Raw genomic sequence first — 20,228 nt, 5'->3', positions numbered from 1 at the left:
GGCTTCAGCTGGACAGTTTCCCACATCACTGCCCGTGAGGTTTTCCACCTATAACTGCATTCTGCTTCCCAGTACATCCCAGATTGGCATCGAGTTCTGTCACTTAAAGGAAGATCCAAGTAAACTAGAGAGCATCTTGCATATTAACAAAATATTTAAAGATTCTTTTGAAAGAGGAGAATTAGAGATAAAATGGTGTTTAACCCTGCTAAAATGGAATAACCCTATACTTAAAAATTAAGTTGAACTTCATTATCTCTGTGTGCATTTGGATAAGAAAGGATTAGGAGACATTTATTCAGAGGAAATACAGATCCAGAACCCATGTCTGTATCATCCCATATACATTCTTTAAAAAAACAAGATAGTGAATAGAGAAACTAGACTTCAAATAAGGCAATGAAGTCATGCACTATTAATAGATTTAATTTGTAGAATGTTAATGGTTAATAAGAAATCTAATAATATGGCAGCATATTAAACATCTTTGTGGCTGGTAGCATTTCATTTGTCTGGGGTCAAGTAATCATTTTTTTTAATTATCTGTGGACAGACTATGAAGCTTTTGGCATACAATGCATGCATCCTGTTAAGACATTTTATTTTTATAATGTTTAAAAGTATATAAAGATAGCTGTCAGAGCATCATAAAGCCTGCTTCTGATCTTGTACAGTTACATGTCTAAAACTGTGACAAAATGACCATCTGACAGTAATTTTGTACACAGAAAATTAAAAGCTACGAGTGAAGAACTCAAACGTAGCAAACATCTTTATTTCAAACGGAGTGTGAAAAAAGTCTCCTAAGAAACAGATACAGGTTTGCCTGCCAAAAAAAAAAAAAGTTTAGAGCAGGCACAGTCTTATCACTAGCATTCACTAAATTTTATTGTTAAAATTAAACTCTGCCCTGAGAAGCAGTCTTAAAATATTCTTTCAAACTATCACATCCTCTCATTTGAAATTAAAAGTTTATTTTCTCCTTCAGACACCTGCTGTCCTCTTCAAGTACTGTAATGTGACACTCGACATGCAACTGAATTATTCTAATATAACATACACCAGATGTCATGACCACACTTCACTTTAACTTGAGAAAAATAAAAAAGAACAAAGTGTGAACTCAATTCAAGGTGTAAAGAAAAGTCTCAAATTCCATGGAAACATATAAGACCTAAAAAAGTGTCATTAAGTACTATTATTTCTATTGTTTTTAAGTATGACCCCGGTAAACAGCAACTCTGGCTCAGTCAGCACTTGCATCTGAAATTACAGCATACCATTTGCGCTAACAATTTCCATGATCATTTCTGCGAGCTTACTTCCAAAGAGCCTCAACTGTACAGTAGCAAAGAAACAGTCACCGACTGTCAAATTACAGCTTAAAGTTATTCATCTTGTGCCATTTGAGCATTTGCCCTACAGCTTTTGACAAACATTCATGTTTTTTTCTCACTTCATCAGTCTCCTCAACTGAAATGGCAGGTGAAGTGCAAGTTAATTTAGAGCACAGTCCAACTGTTGTTTCAGACAAGAGAGGGAGCTGTGAGCTGAGAAGGAAGTTATATGTAGGGCACAGTGGGAACACTGCTAATAATGCAAAAGGTTAGTGAATGGCAGCTAATAATGTGAAAGGTCAGTGAATAGTGGTTTCATTCTTTTTTGGCATATTTTGTTTATATTTTAGGTTAAAAAGTTTCTAACAGAACAAGCCTCAGATAGTTAACACACACATTAATTAAATACTATGTTACTGGCAAAACCTGCAACGAGACTGAAAAATTAAAGTCATATATACCTGGCAGCCAAGATTAGACAAATTCTGCTATCTCAGCCCAAGCAACACCAATGAGACTGGTGTTCAGGCAAGGAAGCATGTCCTTGTGGTTACAGTATGGGCTGTGATCCAGGAAATCTGGTTTGAATTCTCAGCTCTCCAGCAACCTCAAGTACTATCTCTTGCAAGTCATTGAATACCTGGGCACCTTGGGCATCTTCATTTGGGCAGGGAGGGGGAGAGGAAGGGGGGAAGCAAAGAAGAAAGGGAGTGGACAGCACTTTCCCAGCTGGCTCATCTGTTATCAAGTAATACTTATTTTATTCCAGTAATACAACACTACAGATCAGTACCAAATCACAAACATTGAATTGTAATTCTGGATTCGTCCCTATGTGTCACTGCTCCCTGTGGCCAGAAGGTATGCATTTTCAACCATTTGTCCTGAAAAAGCAGATGGAAGTGTGCTTTTGGCACAGCTGGCCAAACAAGGAGGCCTTTTTGAGAGCATGTATTGTGAGTGACAAAGCAAATTAATTAGAACAGCAGGTATTGTATAGCAGGTTTGATCCACAGTTTATAGTGAATTTGAGAAAAGCAATGGACTCTCCCAAAAACTTCCTTGGGAGTAGTTACTGCCCCCTTTCTAAGTACTTGACTCCCACAGAAAATAAAATAAAAGTTTACTGGTCTTAAACCAAAACCCTCAAAGGAACATCCTGGAATTCAGTCCACTCAGGCCAGTTCATCCCTCATCCTGAAACCAAGCAGCACCTTAAAAGAAAACTCATGCCTATGTCCCAGCTGCTTCCCTCTTTGCAGATGGGTAACCACAACTCACCTACGGTCCTCAGATTTGGGGATGGGGTTGGTGCAGCGTTGGCTGTTATACTTGGCCACATATTCACATTGCTTGAAGGGGGCAGTCTTGTCCTCCAGAACGTGTCTGATACAGAAGGCGTAGCCGTTAAGTCGCCTCTGCTTGCACAGTTTGGGGCTATATGAGCACAAGGGCTTATTGTCAACCTCAGAGAAGTGTATGTGTTTGCCTTCATACATCACGTGACTCTATTCCTTGTGAACATCAGCTGAAAGAACCAAAATATTAAGACAAATCACATAAGGAAAAAAAAATGCATTCAGTTCTAGACTGTGTGTTTCATTTCAGCAGGAAAGAGTGACCCAAAACAATACCTGATTTTAAATCTTCTGTACCATATCAATCTTAAGAGAGAGCCCCAAGGACACCACTATCCTGGAATGATGATGAATCAAGATGAAGCAGATTGTCTAAGGAAAATATCAAAAAGGTCAAAGTCAGTCAGAATAAAATAGGTATTATTACTGCTTAATAAGTAAAGTGGCCAGATGTAGCCACTAAACCTGTGGTTCAGCTAGCATCCAATAAGCCAAATCCACTAGCACAATAGTTTTCAATCAGTAGTCACAGATCTTTGGAAACCGTGAAAGGCAATTATTGGGGGGAAAAAAAATTCTACTGCCACTGCACTTAAACCTGTTAAACAAAACTCCACTCATCTACCAGAAAGTCATTAGGAGCTATAAGTTGAAAAAGGTTAAGCATCAGATTAGATCACCTGCTTTCAGGAATCAAGTTGAATGATGATTAACCTATTTGATTGCAGAGGTTTTACTTCAAGTATCTTTGCTTACAAAAATGCTGGTGACTATCCTTGCTCTGCAAAATTTTAATTCCATCAGGCAGTGCAAGAAAGTGGTTATTTTTTAAAAAAAGCTTTCTTTACCACACCTGACAAACAGTCTTCAGATCTTGTACTTGCTCACAGCTTCTGCAAGCATCATCAATATGCAGTCCCTCCTGAGGTCATCATGGTTCTTCAGAGCTTTTCCTACCTTACTGTACTTATTTTAGGTAAATGTGGGCATTAATAATATCAGAGGCAGTACTCCCATCGATGCCAGGAGGGCTGAAATGTCATTTCAGCAAGAGGCTGGGTTTTTCCCCCCTAAAACAGACTCCTACAGTGCAAATCCATGCAATCATAAGGTACTTCTTCATTTCCCAACACTAGGGAGTCTTTGGCAATCACCTTAAAAAAAACCCCAACAAACAAAAATGCCCCAACCAAACAAAAAATAAACAAACAAACAAACCCCACCCCAAGTAGCTTCAAATAAAATTAACAGTACACATATTCTGCAGCTACTCTGCTACACTCAGCTTAGCCTGCAAAAGGCAGCTTTTCTTCAGAAAGGCTATCCTGAAGCACTGGAATAAACTCTTTTGAACATGCTATATTCAGTACTCAGTTCAGTTTCATATGTGTTATATACCAAGCAAAGGAATGTACACAGAGGTGATATTCAGGAAATATGTAATAAATTAGAGGCATGTGACAAATGTACAGATTACCACCTCAATCAACTTGTTCCCAAGGCCCGAAATGGCAAGAACACGATTGCAAGGAGGGAGCCTACATAGACTTTGCAGGAAAGATGCATTTTCCTCTTGTGAAGGTACAAGCCTTCACCTCCCGCTGTGTAAAAGCACCTTGAGAAAAATGACAAGCACTATGGCACTGGGGGATTTAGAAAAGCAACTTTAAGTCACTAGGGCAAAACAAAACACCCTATCACACCTCTAACAGTAAACTGCATAAACCAGGCCTTTCTTTAGCATATATCCAGCTGTAGAAGCAGAAGCACAGTAGACTACTAAAAATTTAAACACTTAAAATTCATGGAACAGTTGTATATGCACATGTGCAGCATACACAGCATACAGAATGGAGACACATGCTACAAAACATAACTAGCACAAGTGACCTCATTAATCATTTGACAATATTAAGGATAATTTTGTATTTCCTCTTTATACACATAGTTCCCCTTCCATGCACGCATGCAAGCACACACCCCCAGGGGCAGGGGCCTCGTGCTTTGTTTACACCTGACAGCCACAACACAAGCACGGACATCTAATCCAGTTGCAACCACCTTTCCCAACTTCTCTCAACGCATGGAAACACATGAAAGTACAGAGCACATACTATATACATACATATATATTTGAAACTAATCGTTGGAGTATGAACCTTCACAACGTATCAGTCTTAAGAACAAAAAAGTTCATTGTTGGCTGTGCCCTTCAAAAACACAGAATGGGAAGAGAGAACTATCTCTTCTTTAGCATGCTGAGAACCAAATAAACCTTTCAGACACCTCTGCTAAGGCATATACTGACATACACTTCAGTATTATCCAGCAACAGCATGAAAGAAAAACATAAATCCCAGGGTGACATGCCCAATATGGGAGTTGTGATCTGAGTTTGGGTCCCATATGTTTGAGAGACAGCTTCCTCCATTACTATGGCAGCAAAGACTCAAATGAGTCTTAACTAATTGCATCTCATACACACAAAGAAGCTGACAGAAAGCCTTTTCCTCTGGAGATTGCTTCTCTCAACAGTTAACCACAGTGCGTATTTGGTGGCATACTGGACAGGATGAAAAACTTGAAAGAACAAGTGCATCTTGCAGTTGGGGTGACTCACATGCTGCTCTCTATTTCTTTCTGTTTTACTTACCACCTTCTTCTAAGCTACTACTATCATGCTTTGCAGAGTTTTTGATGGATCAATGACCTTCTCCTCATTTGCACAACCCAGCAACATTTCTTTTCTGAAGGTTATCAAGCAACACACCAAAGAAAAAGAGTTCCTCAGAATGGTTCCAAAGTAAACAGTGAGAAATGCATATCTGGTGTGCCTCTGTTAAGCTTCTGTAAAGAAATTGTTCCACAGTTCCTAGCCACTATAATCCTGGATTTATTCTTGTGCCCCCAGTCTTATTTTTGGATTTAACTCATAATTAAGTCTTATTTTTGCATTTAACTTGACCGTGTCAAGGCAGGCATAGTACTTTACTTCTCACTTGTCTGAAAGATACAGGACACAAGTACAACGCCATATGAAACATTTAAGCAAAAATACTGACAATAACCCTCAGGGAAACCAATGAGCTTGAACATGAATTTTTGGATCTATATATACACTAAGAGAAGCTCGTGCAAATATAACCATGTTAAAAATCCTGATAGGAATCAATTAGTGCAACGAACAAAAAGAAAGCTAATATACCTAGCAGCCAATGTTATAAAAGAAAAACACCCTACAGCAACTCTCTCAAACTTGCAATTATATCTTTATTGGTAGATTCCTACACAGACTCCCCGAAAGACAGTGGCACTATGTGGATATACTGCCAGGATCAGAGACTGAAGTTGTACTTAATCTAAAAAGAGGGTCGGGTTTTTTTTTTTTTTACTTCCATAGCATACCAGATATATATATAGAGAGAGAGATATGAAAATAACGAAGACTTTTAAATGTATTGATTTTGATTTAATCTGATGCAGTATTTTATTTTGAACAAAATATACAGGAGTTCTTACCAGAGCTTTTTGCTGCTACATAAAAAGTAGCACAAGCATGGAATAGGCACATGTAGCTTAACTGAAGAGAACTGAAACTACAGTTAGCTAAATAGTGGGTGGGGGAGAAATTATTTTTATCCCACAGGATTCAGTAAGAGATGACGGAAACATGGACTTCCCCTGGAAAAATCAAATGCTTAAGCAGCTGTACTTCACTGCAAAAATATCAGGGTACAAAACTTTCTGGAAGCTGTTTTGGGTTTTGCATTTATACTCTACATTGAAGCTGTAGAAAGGTTCAACAGAAACATAATTTATGCTTGCATATGCTCAGACTAGCTTTAGCCACAACCCATGAACCAGAGACTGCTTCTTGAGGAACCTAGATTTTCCTTAAACAACTGCTTCTAAATAAAAGATTTTGAGCTAGTCAGAAGCAATGGGGCAAAGAACAGAAGAGAATCCAAAAATGTGTGCCATTGCCAAATGATGTAAGACATTACTGAGGTTTAAAAAAATCATGCTAGGGGATAAGGTGAATATAGAACAGTCATATACCATATCACACAATATTAAAGCTAGGGGTACTTGATGAAGCTAGTAAAAGTTTGACTCAAGACATATTAAAGTAGTAGTTCTTTATTTTTACTACTCACAGGTAGTGAACTGCTGGAACTTGCTGTCAAAGAGGCTATGGAAGCAGACAGTATCATCAGCTTCAAAAAGACAATAGAAAAGTTCATAGACAGTGGGGACATAAATGATGTACCTGCTAGCATGCCTAATGTAACAAATAGGGACAGTGGAGGAGTAAGCGAAGAAAACACTAAAAAGTGGCTGGGCTTTCAGGCTTTTCCTAAATAGCATCACTTACTCCTACTGCCCAAGACAGAACACTAGGTTGGACCGACCCCTGATCTGACCCAGCAGGGTACTTCTTGCATTCTTATGAGGTTATCACTAACATTTGTAATTTGATAACACATTCATTTCTTCCCTTCTCCAATTTTTTTATTCCTGAGCAGTTAACTGGAAGAAAATCTCCTCCCTCTGGCGAAAGCCCTATCTGGACATGTGAAGAGCAACAAACTTAGCTTCCCAGCAAGGTTTTATAGCCAGGACAGGCAGGACACAGAGCAAAGCCACACTCTGGGACATCACCACTTAAAGCAGAGCTACTTGTCCTGCTGAGTGCAGCCACTGGTGGTCCATAAGACAACAGAAGGTGGTTTGCAAAGTGACTGTAAAAAGAGAAATGAAAGACTTAAATACACACAGGCACACACCTGCGCAACTGCCAGTACCTGCTGTCAGGCATAGGAAGAAGCCAGCTCCCAACTGCTTTTAGTACTGGCAAGCAGGCATAATCAGTTCCCTTGCAGCGCACATCAGCTCCAAGACAACAAAGCCGTAGCTCTGCACTCCACATACCCTCTCCCAAAACAGTTAGAGAGTCCTTCAGAGAGGCTGGGAAACAGTGCAGCAGCAAACTTGGGGAGGCAATCTTTGCTAGACCATACTGAGTATCAGCATTATGTCATACAGAAATTTGGTACCTGACATCATCTGTAGTCTACAGAGAAGTTAATGGCCTACTCACTATTAGAAAGCCCAAAGCATTATAGCCCCAAAACTCAACTGGTAATTCTGAGAAAACACCGTGCTGAAAATATTAGAATATTTTAAATCATGTGGGTTGCATACATTCTTAAACATATGCTCAGAACTTGACATTCAACGTACATAAGACCCTTTTAGGCAATGGAATCCCCAAATGCATTGTAAATTACAAGGCAATTATATATCAGTGGTTAAAAGATGTATAATTAAGAGCACTGAGCTCAGAGCTTCACACATTGCATCCAAACAAAAGCCACGATTAAAGAGGTCTTAACTGTGTTATTTTGCATTTGCTAATACCAGCGCAGACTTTATGTTAAATTGCTCAGTGTGTTCATGATATCTCACAGACAAGGTACAATCATCTACATATGCTTCCAAAACCATCAGCTTGGGGCCAGAAATGGAACATGGATCTCCAAGAACCTCAGCTTTTCCACAAACACACACAGCATAACTAGTAGTTTTGTTGATTCCTCAACTTGACCAAGAAAGAACAATTCCCTCCTTTGCCACTGTCTGACCCTTTTGCTGAGACTAACAGTAAATACATAGATTTTAAGATTTTGGGGCAACGTGGAATTTCATCCACTCAAAGATGAACAGAGACCATAAAAATCATTGCAAAAAGACACACATTTAAAGCTACCTTACAGTAAAACCTTTCAGTCAGTATTAGTAAAAACTATATTATTAGCGAGAAAGCAAAACCATTCCTTTTTTCTATTACATATTAAGACTTCAGGCAACTAGTACCTCTTCTGTGAAGTGTTCTGTTCTATCAAGAGAAGCTGCACCACATCTAATTGTGGTCAACATCAACACCACAAAGTTGTAACTTCTGTCCCCATTTTGTGATCTAACCATAACTTTGGCTTAGTTCTGGTCATTTAACAGCTCAATTCTCTACTATACTCAGCTACCAAACCAAGCCTGCTATAATTCTGGGAACAAGAGTCTTTTTGTTAGTAAAAGCATCCAAATTGAGACAGAAAACACTGGGAGCAACCAAAGTCAACTACAAGAGTTCCTGTAGGGAACACTTTTATTAACTAGAGTACAACCCTTACTCAAAAAGACCTCTGAAGAGCCCCGCACAAGTCAAGGTACTGCACACACATGCAAGTACCTGACAGATCAAGGCACTTAACATGTTAAGATCTTACTAGGCATTTTGAGTTACCACCTGGAATCATATTTTGGACTACTTTTTTTCATATGTTAAAATCTACCTAGGAAGACAGAAGCAGCAACATTGTCCTCATTCTGCCTTTTTAGAAAGCTTATTACTTCAACTCTGCAAAAAGGCAGTTTATATTGCATAAGGATGTCTGATATATTAACAGAAAAGCAGCAGTATATTTTAGGCAATACTCGTAATATAGATTATGCTTCAGAATATAATGCAATAAATATAGAATTAAATTTATGTATTATTCCTAATAATAATAATGGCTAGAGAACTTGTAAGACTTGTAAAAAGTTTCAATCAACAGCAGAAAACGTAACTAAGAGGAGGGAAAATAACTCTTTTTGTTCCAAAGCTGAACAGGTTCTACTTTTTGTTTTCCCACACAAAATGAACTTAAGCAGGAATTTTAATTTCAGCTGATTCACTCATCTGATAAATAGTGCCTTAAAGAAAACATGACAAAGACAGCCCAAAGCCTAAAAAACCCCAAACATTTAAGACTCTTGGAATTTCAGAAACTTCAAAGGACTTCTAGAGAGAAAAGATGTTAAGTAGGAAGATTCATAACTATCGCTAAGTGCACACTCCTGTAGATTTCAATAAAGTAATTTCCTAAACATGGCTATTCCTGACCTAAGGTTCAAGATGGGCTCCGTATCTTTGGAAGTCTTTTGAACAAGGATTTCTCTATTTGAGCAGAAGGTCTCAGGCCCCAGTCCTGCAATCACATCCTCACAGGCATATTCTCATGCTTGCACAGAAGCCCACTTATTTCACTGTGGCTATAAACAGGCCCAGGTTTTGCCAGGGCGAGTGGGGCTGCAGAAAGGCGGCCTTCAGATGCAACAATAAATGGAACGTTTAGGCCATCACAACGTCACAGAAATGCACTTTAAAATGTTATCTCAAAATATCAAAACCATGATCCTGAGAGAAAGCAGATACTAAACATACCACAGCATATCTTGCATCTGTACTTTAAGCAAAAAAAAAAAAAAGGCTGTAAGTCCAAGCCTTTTATTTATTCAAATAACAGATAACCTGCACTTGCATATGTGGTTACACAAAATGCCTTAGTCTTATTTTTAGTCCCAATACTGCAAAGACAAACAAGCTTATTTTCACACAACATAGGAATATCATTCTTGCTTCAGTAGGAATACTCAACAAAATAAAACAGCAGAGCTCCTCACAGAGCAGCCTTTTAGCAGGTACAAGCTATCAAAGTTCAATATGGTATTACAATAAATTCATACCTCCTGAGGATTTACTGTACTGTGAGAACACTGTACATGCAACTCTGTAGGACCAGGCCCTACATACAAATTCATTGACTCACCATAAAAATATTGAAACATCAAAATAACTCCCACTAAGTAAATTTCAGGTTGCTTTCTGTAAATAATTTAGCTTTACAATTAATAAAACTTGTCTGATGTACATATATATTACAAACAAATCACGTAAGAGGCTGAAGATGGCTGCAAAAATGTTACCAGGTTATAAGTGACAGCTTCATAAAAAAAACACGAGTGCTCCAGTGCAGCAGTCAGCAGCGGTACCTGGTGGGTACAGCCTTAGCGTGCAACACTGCCAGTACAGGGGTGCCCATAGGAGAGGGCAGTCAACTACAGGGGAATGATGTGTTGCCCTAAATTTGCCAGTTTTCTTTTTAAGTCTACCAATCCTCAAAAATTGAGAACAGCCTTAAAATAAACCTTCATCATATGTTGTTAAGTAACAAAGTTAGAACTAACTATAGATCTACATATTTTAATCAGATAGTATAATATAAGGCTTTAAGGTAAGCGCTACTGTCGTTTCCAAAATTCAGGTTACCTGTACAAAGCCATTAGCATTTTGAGCTAAAAGACATACTAAGGAACGTTTGATCAAAACTAGACGCCTCCCACATTAGATAGAAACCAGAGAGCTATTTCACCTGTGCGGGGTGAAGCGCGTTGGTGGGTTTTCCAGTGGGCTCACTTCACAACTACCAGACGTTCTTTTCCCTGAAAAAAAGGATCCTTTCATTTTCAGGCCTGGGGTGCAGCGGCACCTCACAGGGACCCCCCCCACCCCAGCCGGACCCCGACCCGTGGGCACAGCTAGGCTCCCCCAGCGGGGGACACGAGAGGGACCAGGGCCCAAGTCCAGGCACGGCCCTTGCTGCGTAGGGGCCGCTGAGGCGATCCCTTCCCCCGGCCGCGGGGCCAGCGGGCTGTAACCCCCGTCCCGCCGACGCCAACCGGCCCTGGGGCAGTGGGGGTGGCCGAGGGACCCCGGCCCAGGCGCCGGCCCCAGCACGTGGCGGGGCGCTAAGGCGAGGCCAAGGCAGCCCCCCGCTCCGGACCCTCACTCCCACCTTCGGGGGCCGGGCCGGGGCCCCCGTGTCCCGGCGCCTTACGGGGGGGGGGGGGGGCACTCTGACGGCCTCCACACACCCCCAAAACCGCCCCCCCCCCAAAAAAAAAGTTGTGAGGCGAATCAGCCCGCCGCCGGCCCAGTCGAGGGGGGACTCCGGCGGGGGGGGGGGGGGGGGGAGAGACGGGCGGGGGGGGGGGGCCGCGGCCGCGGGGCGCCCCTCGCCCCGCCGACCCCGTCCCCGCGGGCGCGGGGCAGGCAGAGGCGGCGAGGGGGAGAAGCACCCTAAAAACGCCGCGAAACTTTCCAGGCCGCGGCCGGCGCGGCCCCGCGGGACCGGCACCGCCTCCGCGGCCCCAGACCGGGCTGGGGGCATCCCCCCCCTCCCCGCCACCGCCGCTCTTTAAAAGTCATTTCGGCAAATTAATGCCGCCCTCAGCCCCCCCCGTCCCGCGGCCCCCCCCCCCGTCCCGCCGCTCCGCGCGGGGCTGGGGGGGGGGGGAGCGGCCCCGGCCGAGGCACCCCCGCCGCCTCCCCCCAGCCGCCAAGCTTCGGCAGCAGCGGGGCTCGGCCCGCTTTGGGCCCAGGGCCCGGCGCGGGGGGCCCGGCGGGGCGGGGAGCGGAGCGGAGCTGCCGGGCCGCGCCGCGCTGAGGCCTAGCGCCCCCCCCGCCCCCGTTCTCCCCCGCCGCCCTTCACCTCCCGGGCAAAGGCGCCGCGGCGCCGCGCCCCGACCCTCCCGCTGGGCTCCGGCGACCGTCTCACCCCCCCCTTCGGCGTTCCTCTCGGCGCCCGAAAGCCTCAAAACCCCCGCCGGCTCCCCTCACCCCCCGCTGCGGCCTACACCGCCCCGGCCGATCCGCGGCCTCGCGTAGCCCGCCTCCCCGCCCGCCCTGCACGCTTCGCACCGCCTGCCGCGCTACGCGAGCCCGGGGATGCAGGCCGGGCCTGGCTTACCTTTCCAGCTGCTTTTTTTTTCTCCTCTCTCTCCTCTCCCCCCTTTCCCTCTGTTGGGCTGACAGATCAGAGTTTCCTCCCCAGCAGAGGGACTGGGAATGGGCTCGGGCTCTGTGCTGAGGAGCTGCTGCCCCCCTGGCTCTGAGAAGATCCTGCTTTTTGTGGGGAGGAAGCTTTGGGGGCTCTTTATTATTTTAAAACTACAAAGTGCTCAGAGGGTAGGTGATTATTAAGGGGAATCCCTGAATATATTCTCCAGCAAAGAAGGCAGGGCTGCTGGGGCTGCTCAAGAAGAGAGCCAGCAGCCTCCTACAGCACCACTACAGGCACTGAGAGGACATAACATCAGAGAGCGGCTCCTCTGCCCTCCAAAACAACAACTTTCCTACCATCTTGGAGGTAGTAGAGAGGGAGAGAGGGAGGGGGAAAAAAAGTACAGAAGGTTTTTATAAAGTGTCAATTTGGGGGAGGGAGCCACATGGCCAAAACCAAATTTTTTATCATTTATGTTACTTTTTATTTTAAATAAAGATAAAATACAAAGGCATGTGGCTGAAGAAATAATTTTCTTTATAACCCGTTAAGATCAGCTTTCTGGAAAAAAAAATTAAAAGGAGGTACGGTAAAAAATATATTTTTAGTAACTTTGGTTTTCTGTAAAAATTAAAAATTCGTGGTTTTCTCCTGTAATTTATAAAGTTGATAACTTTTTTGTCGTTGTGTGGTAGTTCTAAAATTAATGTGTAACTGTGAAAGTTAGTGTAACTTTTTTTTTTTGGTACTTGTACTCTCAGTAGAACAGCTGAGATTGATGTGGGCTAGTTTGGTGTAACTGTACCATTACGTCTTTCTCTCAAGGCATCGTAAATAAAACTGAATGTACTGGTAGGAAAAAACAGCTATTTTTTTATTTTTTTATTTTTTTTCCTAGAGTAGGCCATATAGAGAAGCTATGGGGGATTTAATGCAAGTGAGTGGAACCCGTGATACATATCTGAGAAATTCTGCTAATCTGTCATAAATTTAGCAATTGTCTGCCCTTCAGGATGGGATGTGAAAAAATAAAGCTCATAGCAAGAAATTTGGAGGCAATAGTTGAGTTTTGGTTTTAATGTTTCCAAAGCACTTTGCAGCCTTCTAAAGCCTCTTTTGGTTCTTTTTAAGTTACTGTTTTGATTTGGGGGCTTTGTTCCTGATATTTATGAATACTATTATTCCTGACTTCTTTACAGAATTGAGAAATGCATTAAATTTATACTACAGTATCTTGTAATATAAAACAGCCGTTGTGTTTTTCTTTGTTGCAGATGTTTTTATTAGATTGTAAAAAATATATGAAATGCTGTCAAAACAATGTGAGATGCTATGGTTTATCTATAGGTGAAGACACTGATCACTGTATTCAGCAGACCTATGATAATGTTTCTTGCAATAGGACTATGCACAGCCCTGTTAAGAGATGAACTGCAAAGGTTCCTTTTATTTGTCCTGAAGGAAGAGGAAATAATTAGGAAACTAATGAGCTATACATAAAAAAATATTTAAGTTTTTTCCATTGTAGAAATTATTCAGGTGCTATAGCCTAATTGAACTGCAGTCAGACTAAGGTCATATGAATGAATGTATTGAATTACTTAGTATGTTACCAACCTCTCTCCCTCCTCTGTCAAATTTAAAATATGTTGTTTTAGCTCAGTTACTCTAATCTTAAAAAAAAAAAAAAAATCCTGAATTTAGATACATTCCCTTCTCAAAACATACTTTGTGAGTTTCCCTAGCTAGTATAGTGTGTTTATAGTGGGTTTTTCATTTAGATAAATTAGTTTGAATTAATGTATAAGTCAGCTGGTGTTTGTGTCAAACTGTATTTTTTGTTCAGCGGGAATTTTTTTAAATTATAGTTAGTCTACCTAGCACATTTTAATAATCCAGTGTTGCATTCTATGGAGTTATTGCATAGGAGGTGTTTTTCTGTATCATATTATTAATCCATTAAATGCATTATTCTGCTCTTACATTAGAAAAAAAAATCAAATATGTTGCTCTTATCGTATTTTAAAAGATTTTGTATTTTGTGTAGAAGTAATGCGATAATTAGGGCACTTCATAATCTTACCAGTCATTATTGTGTGCTTTGGAGCATGGAGTATAATGATTCTTTTTGTAAGATATTTAAACAAAAAATACTTCTATATTCTATATCTAAAATTCATGACAGGAATGACAGGGATTACAAATGCTGGTCATATACGGGATGATTAAAAAAACCCTTTTGAAATATTACGAATAAATTATCTCAATGTATTCAGAAATTCAACAAATGCAGCATAAACTAATATTTCCTTTTCTTTTTTTCTAAATAAATAAAGGACCAAATTCTCAGACCCCAGTTTTGCAGGTGCTTGCAGGCCTGATTAACAATTCAGAAGTGTTTGAAGAATCGCTCAATACTTACTTGCATAAAACTTACCAAGTCGGTAGGGTTTTGCCAGAGTACTGAATTCAAGTTTCTGCACTAAGTGGTCTTCTATCTAGCACTGTGTTAAACAAGAGAATTGCTACTTTTAACTGTAATTCAGTAGTTCTTTATAATTCAACTATAATTCAAGTTAGTTCTTTTTATTGCCCTATTAAGAAATTTTCAGTGTTTTAGGAAGAGGCATACCATGAACAACTGGTCTATACTGTCTTTCTGTGGTACTCTTGAGAATATCTGTACAGCACACTGAGGGGTATCTTAGTATTTTTTTTAATTGGGATGCAGATGATACATGTTAGAGAAATGGCTATGAAAGCACTTGAGAACCTGAACACAGAAACAATATTAAACCCTTTATTTGGCTTATGTGCTTGACTTCGCAGATACTGACTTTAATCGCATTACTTGCATGCCTAAATTTAAACATGCATCATAGTAGCATTACACATTTTGGTGACATCCTGAGATCTATTTAATGTGTGTTAGTTGCAAAGCCAGAAGCTTTAATGCTAAGGGAAAGGAAAAACATTTTGAATCTAGTTTGGAATAGGAAAACTGAAATGGGCTATTTTTTAGTCTCTTGTGTGAAAAATCCTGAATCTTTTTACGGAGGACAAAGTAAAGAGGAAAAATTCACTAGATCTTAGTTACATGGACTATTGTGTATCATTCAACAGAGAAATTAAAATCTGTATGTTATGAATGGAGGATTTTATTTAATCAAACTTTGTTTATTTACCTGAGAGGATTAAAAGGATTTGCTTTTCAGTAACTTACTAAAAATTGCAAATATTATTTTGTTATGCTGACAACAAAATGTTACACAGTAACACCCTAGAGGAGCAAAGTCTGCTAGCTTTAGTAATGCGGAATTAAAAGAAGATTTTAAAAAAAGATTTGTTTGCCTTATCGACAAGACTTAAGTTGGGAGATGCATCATTTTGATAGAGTAGAGCAGTGCTCTGAAATTATGTTGGAGAACAAATTGGACTCCGAGATTCCTGTAAAAGGACAGTGTGTAAACCCAAAGCAAGAAACATCCCCTGTACAACATGAAGAATAGTATTCTAGAAATTCCATTTCTTAGTTACAGAATAGATCTGTCTGCCTCCACTTTAAAGTGGCCACATCCCTGGACCAACTGCTCCAGCCAATAAACCTACTGTACGCTTGAGCAGAGAGTGGTCAAAGAACATTAATTTTCCCTAAATCACTAGTTTCTGGCTAATGAGGCATACTTCGCTGATGTGTCTCACTGGTACTAATAGTGAGACAGAGGACAGTGACATAGTGAATAAGCTTTGTGAGTCTAATGAAAGTAATGGAATAGATGCTTTAGGTTGTATACCAGTGACTGGAGGAAGCTGCATCAAGAAATGAACCTTGACTCTCTCCCAAGGTCAGATGCACCCCAAGTCCAGACCTCAGGAATTTCTGAAGTGTGACTTAGACTCTATGCATGTGGTAAAGAGTCTGGAGTTTTCCACAAATAGTGTTATAATGTCAGCATCTTGCTATTACTCCTTGAAAGACACATACATTCTGAGGAGACAGTTCCCATGTCTTCAAATGCTTGTGAAAGGGATCAGCAGTTTATTTAAAATGCAGGTGAATATTGTGAAGGGGAGGAACAACTCAAAGCGTGTAGATGTTCATTAGAGACTTTCATATGTAGAGCCACATTTGTATAGAAGATCTTGTTTTAGGCATTTAAACACTGAAAAAGGTGACATTAAATAAAAGCCAAAATTATGATTTGATACATTCTTCTAAGCAATGTCTTGAGCAGCAGTTTTGTGTGGTATTGGTCTATTTAATTGTGGTAAGTTCTGTGGTCAAGCTAACCATTAAAGCCCAGCATATTAGTATTATTGAAAAATGCTTATTCTTACTTTTCAACAATTCTTTAACATGGAAATTTTATTGCAGTGGTTGTCTCTAGCATATCTGAATTTCAGTTACCCTGTCTGCTGCAGTAGCATGTATTTAATAACCAGCGTGCTTTTTGCCACTTTTCAAAACATCAGAGTCCCTATACTAAAACCACTGTCTACAGTCCAAGGATTTTTCTCTAGCAAATATACCCAAGTTATGGCATAAATTCAGCTCTAAACTCCTTCAACCCATGTTTTAGTGCACTCCTACGTGGCAGATAGCACAGCTGAAAGTATAGGAGAAACTGTATGTAGAACAGAGTAACTTCACTTTACTTCATTTAAAGTCATAAATGATAGCAAAGCAACACAAAGTACAGATGACTGGCCTTGTTTTCCTGAGTCTTAGGGGCTTCATTAAAGCTTATTGGAACAATGGGAATTTTGCCGTGGACTTCAGTAGGAGTATAGTTGCAGAAGTATTTAACCAACTGGGAGCAGATGTATGCTAGCTATTGCATGAGAATATAATTAATTGATAGTGAACTGTACTGAAAATAGTAATTAACTAAGACTTAACTAATCTGTTCTTCATTATCAATGTGTATTTTAATGTGCATTAAATACATGGTATTGTCTTCCTAAAGCTCAGCAAAGACAAAATAGTAAGTCTATTAATTGCGGGAAGGCTGTCCAGAGTACATGACGGGCATCTGTGGAGACTTCCTTAAATAGAAAACAAATGAATGGAGTAAACTGTCCCAGCAGAATGCTCTAATACAGTTCCATTTTACTGGGAAGCCCACTGCTAATTCAAGGTATACTATTGTATTTTTACTATCTGCTTCTGTCTATTGATGTTTCATTAACTGTAATTGACTGTAAGCGGTTAAGAAGCTACACACTTTATCACCAGTCCTTCTTTCTGCTGTTAGTTCAGTTATTCATGTACATGCAGGTTAGACTGGGTCTTTGGCATCACTGCAAATTGGAAAGATGAGAATTCCCACTCTGGATCAAATCAGCGATCTCTTAGGTCTTCTGAGAGTAGCCAGTATAAGATGCTTCAAACACAGGTGTGGAACATCCTGTGACGGATAATTCAGAAATTAAAAGCATGCAGGACAGGATTTTTCAAAAATAGTTGGGAGTTGAGCTAACATCAAAGCATAAGGCTTAATTAGTGTCTAGGGTCATGAGATCCCAGTGGATTTTGAAAGTTATTTGTTATACACAAAGCTTTTTGCTCTTAGTATGTTTCTTTTTGATGCATGGTTCTCATCTCTGATCCATTTCAAACATAGAGGTGTACAGAAGGTGACAAGAAGAAATAAAATTATTTCTTTGAAATATTAGTTAAGTGTATTCAAAATTCAGTATTAGCATCAGAGTGAGGAGATGTCTCTACCAGCTATTGTGTCTTACTATGCAAAGAGGCCTCTCAATCTCAGTAGGCTTCTCAGCATTAGGAACTGTGAATGGATGCTTGTGTGTAGCCAGAGGAAAACATTTATTAACAGTGGTTAGCGTAGCAGGCTTTGCTGATTACAGAGTCACTCAGAAAGAGTTTGAATGGCAAGGTTTTATATACATCGCTTATGACTCTGTGCCATTTCTCTGTTGTGGGGAGTTGGGGATACCCAGGTACTTTGGGACACATTGCTGACATCATTCCATCAGCTAATATGCATTACTGTAAAGTGTCTTTTGCATAAAACATTACACAACAGAAAGGACCATGACTTGTGTGAGCCCCGCCCCCCCAGTAAAGGATTGAGGGTTTGTTTCTGCAAAGTTTTCCTTGTGACTCTCTGGAAACTTCAGTGTTTCATTCCCAAACATACTTTGCCCATTTGACATTTTATGAATAATAATAATTATGTTAATATCTATTAATAAATGAATAATAGGTTGTGGTGGGGTTTTTTAAATAGGAATTTAAAAACTGCTTCTTGAGCAAGGTAACTTCTCAGGTAACTCTGATAGAACTTACCCCATAAAACATATTCTTATACTCCTGATAAAAAGCTTACTTCAGCTGTCAGTGAAGTCCTTAACTTTTAGGTGCTCTCCCTAATTCCCCGCTTACTTATTGCTAATTTTTTTCCATGATGGTAGTCATAATTAAGTCGTCTTCTATCAGTTTGCTTGTTAGCACTTTCTCTGTTCATGTCCTGTCAGTGCCTTGAAAGAGTCAGTCTTTCAACCCTTCATCACTGAAAGTGATTTATTCCAATTGCATATTCAAAGGACAACACAACAAATCATTATTAAGAGACTGTCTTGTTTTGGAAGAGGATGTTTTGGCTTAGCCAGTGTTGGAGTATTTTATGAGGAGCAGGCTTGTGGGAACAGGGATAGAGATGAGGTTTTATTACCTTTTCTCTTTGGATTAAGGCCGATGCCAGGCTGCTGCTCTGCTTTTTCTTCAGCTCTATGAATCTGAGCTGCTTTTCTATCAGCTTCAGCAGTAATATACAGCACATCCCTCAACCAAACAGATAGCAGCCACTGTCTTGCAAGAATCTGTCAGCCTCAGAAGAGGCATTGATCCCAAATCTTTTACTTTATGGGGAAATGCTAAACACTTCCTTTTTTTGCCTTGAGCTAGACTTCAAAATACATTAAAAAAATGAGTCAGTTACCACTATTTTTATGAATGGCCTAGTTTTGTTGGCTGTTTCAGAGTCTTGCTGAGAACATACCTCGGCTTGACTTGACTTCCATTTGGGACCACATAGTCTGGTAAGAAGCTCACTAAATTGCCCAGAATTTAAAGCAGTCTCCCTCTGGAACTGCAGGGATGCTGGTGCTTCCAGGAAGGTGGCTATTGAACAGGGCTTTTAAAAAAAAAAAAAATTGTTTTAAAATCCCAGCTTTAGACTTAGATGCTTAAATCTGCCTGCAGTATTTTGACAAAGTTCTTTTCTTTTTAATCTGATTGCTGGTGTTAACCTGGCCTAAACTTGCTTGAAAATGGCAGTGCTTAGTAGGGTTTTTACCTTGAATTAACACACCCTCTTCCTTCTCCAGTCCCCATAACCTTCTGCTGAAGGCAAGACTACATAAAGGCAAGATTTAATCTAAGCCATGTTTGGGGTTAATTGCTTGCACACAAGAGCTATGTTTATGCAGTGCTGTGTTGAGAAGATACTTAATGACTAAACCCATCCATCTCTCTCCCAGACACATACCTGTTCTTTGTCCTACTGTCGGTGCAGGCAGGAGTGTACAGGAATAAGTGAGATGAAGGCTACTGGAGCGTAAACGGGCAATCCAACCAGCGAGAAATTCTGCCAGTTGGCCACCAGGTGGTACTAGGGCTGCACTTGGGGAATTAAACCTTCTTCAGTTCTGGTCTTCACTTTAAAATAAAAGTAAAATAAACCCCCTGCCCACCCCCCAACAGAGTCTGGATAAATGCACTCACCAACGCTGCATTTGGAAGTGAGCTGCATCAGCAGAACTGACCGTTCAGGCAATGTATCACCTAGCTAATAAGCCCTTACTTTAACAGTCAAGAGCAATACTTTGAGCACGTTCATCCC

The 20,228-nt window shown here is 40.5% G+C and overlaps 1 protein-coding gene and 1 long non-coding RNA gene across 3 annotated transcripts in view; one reads left to right on the top strand and one right to left on the bottom strand.

Moving 5' to 3' along the window:
• The window catches only part of INO80D (INO80 complex subunit D), a 46,421-nt gene extending 33,694 nt beyond the window's left edge, over positions 1-12,727 (bottom strand). Inside the window, exons 1-4 of one of the 2 annotated variants that reach the window (XM_052792688.1) lie at positions 12,328-12,727; positions 10,951-11,020; positions 2,972-3,067; positions 2,619-2,865 (exon numbers count right to left, since the gene is read on the bottom strand). In XM_052792688.1, coding sequence (XP_052648648.1) covers positions 2,619-2,836 — 218 coding nt within the window. In that variant the 5' untranslated portion in view covers positions 2,837-2,865; positions 2,972-3,067; positions 10,951-11,020; positions 12,328-12,727. Of the gene's footprint in view, positions 1-2,618; positions 2,866-2,971; positions 3,068-10,950; positions 11,299-12,327 lie in introns of those variants that run through there. The other variant, XM_052792689.1, reaches the window with a different exon arrangement.
• A 40-nt stretch (positions 12,728-12,767) lies between these two features.
• On the top strand, positions 12,768-15,610 carry LOC128144210 (uncharacterized). Its single transcript, XR_008236006.1, has 2 exons — positions 12,768-12,944; positions 14,981-15,610. It is a non-coding gene; the product is annotated as an uncharacterized LOC128144210 (long non-coding RNA).
• The last annotated feature ends 4,618 nt before the right edge of the window (positions 15,611-20,228 follow it).

The sequence above is a fragment of the Harpia harpyja genome, chromosome 7, assembly GCF_026419915.1.
Source record: "Harpia harpyja isolate bHarHar1 chromosome 7, bHarHar1 primary haplotype, whole genome shotgun sequence".
In the NCBI taxonomy this organism is placed as follows: Eukaryota; Metazoa; Chordata; class Aves; order Accipitriformes; family Accipitridae; genus Harpia; species Harpia harpyja.
This window is presented reverse-complemented; position numbering and strand designations above follow the sequence as displayed.